Below are 5,000 nucleotides of genomic sequence, written 5' to 3' on the forward strand. Positions count from 1 at the left end.
TGAGGATGTAGGAGTGTGAAGGTGTAAAGGTGTGAGGGTGTAAAGGTGTGAGGGTGTGATGAGGGTGTGATGAGGTAGGGAGGGTGAGTGAGGGTGTGTGTGACGGTGAGTGAGGGTGTGTGTGAGGGTGAGGATGTGGGTGTGTGGGATGGATGGTGTTAGGGTGTATGTGAGGGTGTGCGCTAGTGTGAAGATATTGGTAAATGTGTGAGGAGGAGGGAGGCTATAAAGCTAGGAAGATCGAGCTAGCGAGTGAGAGAGAGAGCGAGAGAGAGAGAATGAGAGAGAGAGAGAGAGAGAGAGAGAGAGAGAAAGAGAGAGAGAGAGAGAGAAAGAGAGAGAAGAGAAAGCGAGAGCTAGAGAGAGAAAGAGGTAGAGGTAGAGAGAGAGCGAGAGATATATAGATAGATAAATAAATAGATAGAGATAGAGAAAGATAGATAGAAAGAGAGAGAGAGAGAGACCACTCGAACACACACGACCTGCCATAAGGATCGGTCTGGCCCGCAGCACCCACGCATAACCTCCCGAGTGTTGATTCGTGAGGCCATTCACACAGGCAGACAAACGCACCACTTCCGAAAGGCTGTGGACGGCGGCGCATGAGGACCACCGCCGGCAGAACACGCAATTGCTGTTATCAACATCAAACGCGGCAGGACATAAAGTATTCTTAAGCACTAGCTGTTACCATGTGGAGTTGCGAGGTTAGTTACCACCTGAAGTTTTGTGAGAGAAGTTTAGGGACGCAGTTCGGAGACTGATAGCAGCGTAGTTGAAGGGAAAGCTTAATTTGAGGAGAACTATTTAGAAAATAAAGTCAGGGAATACTTGAGACGGTGAAGATAAAGGGGGAAGTTTAACATGTACGCGAGGTATAAATATCTGTCCAGAAATTGATGTATCTTACGTCTAAGGAACGTACTTATACAGGGTATAAAAAACGGACCTAAATCACATGAAAAAGAAGAAGAAAAAAATACATATACATAACAAAACAAATATAAACAAATCAACAAAAACACACACAAAAATCAACAACCAAACAAACAAAACAAGACATCCCAGTTAAAATCCAAACAATTTCCAGCAGGGAGGCAAATCCCTCCCTCCTCCTATCTCTCCCCTCCCCTCTCTCCCCCCCCAAAGTCCTACCCCGGTGAAGACTCCAATGCGTGTTTATGTTTGCATAACGCCCCTGCAACTTACTCTGGACTCCATCTGAGGAGACGCACTCCCATTCCAGAGTGCGAGAACCCGGACAGGGCAAGACTTTAGACGGGGAAAAGCCATAAACGGATAAAAAAGAAAACTAAAGAAAGTGAATAAAAGAGAGAGAGAGAGGGAGGGAGATTGAGAGAGAGAGAGAGAGAGAGAGAGAGAGAGAGAGAGAGAGAGAGAGAGAGATTGAGAAGGAAGGAGGGGGGAGGGGAGAAGGTGGGAGAGGGAGAAGGAGAAGGAGGTGGCAGGAAGAGAGAGAAAGTAAGGGAGGAGAGGGAGGAAGATAGGAAGGGGGAAAGGAGAAGAGGAAGGAGGGAGGGAGGGCGAGAAAGAGAAAGGGAAAGAGAAAGAAAGAGAGAGAGAGAGAAGAGGAGAGACGGAAGAGATACGAGAAGAGAGAGAGAGGGAGAGAGAGGAGGAAGGAGGAAGAGAGAGAGAAGATGAGGAGGGAGAGAGAGAGAGAGAGACTGAAACACGAGAAACTTTGAATATACAGCCATATGTATGTATTCTATTTGATCATTTCGGTGATATCGGATTTCCCCGGTGACTGTGTTCAACAAGAATATTAAAGTTTCGGTTCCCCCCCCGCTTTGAGGGGAGGGGGTGTGAGGGGGAAGGGATGGGGGGAGGGAATATATACAGACATATATATATAATATGTATATATATATATATTTATAATAATATCTAATTTATTAAATATATAATAATCTAATATATATTATGAAATGTGTGTGTGTTGGTGTGTTTGGTGATGTGTGTGTGGGTGTGTGTTTGTGGTGTGGTGTGGGTGTGTGTGGGTGGTGTGTGTATAATATATAATTATATATATATTATAATAGTATATATAAATAATGTATATATATGAGTGGTGTGTGTGTGGTGGGTGTGTGGGTGGGTGTGTGTGTGGTGGTGTGTGTGTGGGTGTGGTGTGTGTGGGTGGTGTGTGGTGTAAATACATACACACACACACACAAAAATACACACACACCAACACACAACACCACAACACACATCACACACACACACACACACACACACACACACACACACACACACACAATCATATATAACATATATATATCTAGATAAGTATATAATATATATATATATAAATTATATATAATATATATATTATTATAAAAAAACACACACAAAACACACAACATACACACACACACACACACACACATACACACGCGAATGCATGTATGCATGCATGTATGTATGCATCTTTGTCTGTGTGTATGTACGTATACAATAGCACGCAGCCTAACACACACAAATCAAACAAACGTACATCGACAAGGCCACTGACAAGAGAGCTTCCCCGCGCCCTTCGCCCCTCGTCAGCAGCAGCGCCAAAGCGACACCACGCCCCTCCACCACCCACTCCGCCCCCTCCACCGCCTACTCCGCCCCCTCCACCGCCCACTCCGCCCCCTCCACCACCCACTCCGCCCCCTCCACCACCCACTCCGCCCCCTCCACCGCCTACTCCGCCCCCTCCACCGCCCACTCCGCCGCCTCCACCGCCCACTCCGCCCCATCCACCGCCCACTTCCGCCCCCTCCACCGGCCATCCGCCCCCTCCACCGCCACTCCGCCCCCTCCCACCGCCCACTCCGCCCTCTCCACCACCCACTCCGCCCCCTCCGCCCCCTCCACCGCCCACTCCGCCCCCTCCACCGCCCACTCCGCCCCCTCCACCACCCACTCCGCCCCCTCCACCGCCCACTCCGCCCCCTCCACCGCCACCCCCCCCTCCGCCCCCTCCACCACCCACTCCGCCATCCGCCCCCCCCCGCCCGCGTCTGGCCCAACAGCAACGGCAACGGAAGAGTGAAATTGTCAAGACCATCGGTTGAATGGGCGGCGCCGTTATCACCCGCTCAGGGATGCTTTTGTTTACCCGCGCCCGTAACGAGGCTGTTAGCGCCGCCTCCTGACGGCAGCTGGGCTTGTTAACAGCGTATCTATGTCTTCTTACTACTTATCTAAGATTCCCTCCTCTTTACCCTGCGGAGGAGGAGGAGGAGGAGAAGAGGAGGAGGGGAAGAGGAGGACGAGGAAGGAAAGGCCGGTGGAAAACTGCGCTTTCTTTTTGGTTCGATTTTCCTTTTCTCTTCCCCTATTCCCTTCGATTTCCTTCTTATTCTTCTTTCGCCTTCTCCCACTTCGCCCTTTAATCCAGTCCCTCTACCCCCTCCCCCCCTCTTCCCGTTCTCCCCATCTTCTTGTAAAAAGTGGGTGGGGGCGCCGCGACCAGAGAGAGACGCGCGCGGAGAGAGAGCGACGCGCAGCGCGAGCGGAGAGGGCGGAGAGCGAGAGAGAGGAGAGGAGAGGAGAGGAGAGGCGAGGAGCAGGCGAGGAGAGAGAGGAGCGGAGACGACGAATTGCGGAAGGAGAGGCGCGAAACGGCGCGCTGAGGAGCATTGAGGAGAGAAGCGGGAGACCACACGCCCCCCCAAAAACCAGCACCGAACCGAGCCAAGGACACTGCCGGGACGAAAGAGCGCGAGAGCGAGGGAAGAGCGAGCGATGAGAGAGAGGAGATGAGAGACGGAGCAGAGAGAGACGAGAGAAGACGAGAGAGGAGAGAGAGAGAGAGCGAGAGAGAGAGGAGATAAGAGAGAGAGGAGTAGATAGAGGAGAGAGAGAGAGAGAGAGAGAGAGAGAGAGAGAGAGAGAGAGAGAGAGAGAGAGAGGACCAGAGGGACACGAACGCCAAACATCCGCAAATATCCATCCACACGAGAGGAAGCGATCCGGCCGAGCGACGTGAAAACACTCCGGTCGGCGAATGGCCAAGGTGGGCCGCGCCGGAGGGGCCCTTCGCCTGCTCGACCTGCCCGTCCTGCTCGACCTGCTCGACCTGCTCGACCTGCCCGTCCTGCTCGACCTTCATTTCCTGCTCGTTCTGATCGACCTGCCCGTCCTGCCAGTTCTGCTCTACCTGCTCGTTCTGCTCGACCTGCTAATTGTGCTCGTTCTGATCGTTTTGCTCACACTGTTAGTCCTGCTCGTCCTGCTAATTCTGCTTGTTCTGCTCACACTGAGGTGAGGAGAGGAGAAGAGAGGGGAAGGGGAAGGGGAAGAGGGTGAGGGGAAAAGAGGGAAAGGGGAAGAGAGGAGGGGAGAGGAGAGCAAAGAAGAGAAGAGAGGGAAAGAGAAGAGAAAAGAAGAGAAAAAAAATAAGAAAAGGAGAAACAACAGACGCGACAAAAGAGAGGAAGAAAGAACGAAATGAAGACAGACGAAAAGAAACAAAAAAAATCTCAAAAGCGTTACCAGACTAGCTGTTCCTCAACACTGCATGCTTCGGTCACTGTCCTCAACACCCATTTAATCAATGATCTTTCCCTCTCCCCCCCCCCCCCTCTCTCCCTAAACCTGCGTACCCCCCCCCCAAAAAAAAAGAAAGAAAAAAAGAAAAAAAAAGATAGAACAAGGAAGAAAAAAAGAAACAAAACAACAACAACAAGCTAACAAGAAAAAAGAGAAAGACATACAGAAAGAAAGAAAATAACAAGGAAGGAAAAAGAAACAGAAAAAAACGAGATAACAAGAAAAAAAAGAAAGAGATAGAAAGGAAAAGAAAGAAAGAAAAAGAATTAAAAAAAAGGTGTCGGAGGGGGGAAAGGGAACAATTTAACATTTGACCAAGAGCAAATTCGAGCACTCCATAATCATTCATACATTGTGGCCTGTTTTCTAGATTAACTGGCGGGCGATGAGGAGACAAAGCGGAGAGCAGGTCGGGAATTTGGCCTGCA

At 50.2% G+C, this 5,000-nt stretch overlaps 1 protein-coding gene across 1 annotated transcript in view; it reads left to right on the top strand.

Moving 5' to 3' along the window:
• Positions 1–133: 133 nt before the first annotated feature.
• The window catches only part of LOC119595504 (sialidase-like), a gene marked incomplete at its 3' end in the record, with an annotated part of 9,820 nt that continues 4,953 nt past the window's right edge, over positions 134–5,000 (top strand). The window contains exons 1-2 of the mRNA XM_037944631.1: positions 134–199; positions 2,534–2,965. Coding sequence (XP_037800559.1) covers positions 134–199; positions 2,534–2,965 — 498 coding nt within the window. The remainder of the gene's footprint in view (positions 200–2,533; positions 2,966–5,000) is intronic.

Source organism: Penaeus monodon, chromosome 36 (genome assembly GCF_015228065.2).
Source record: "Penaeus monodon isolate SGIC_2016 chromosome 36, NSTDA_Pmon_1, whole genome shotgun sequence".
Taxonomy (NCBI): Eukaryota; Metazoa; Arthropoda; class Malacostraca; order Decapoda; family Penaeidae; genus Penaeus; species Penaeus monodon.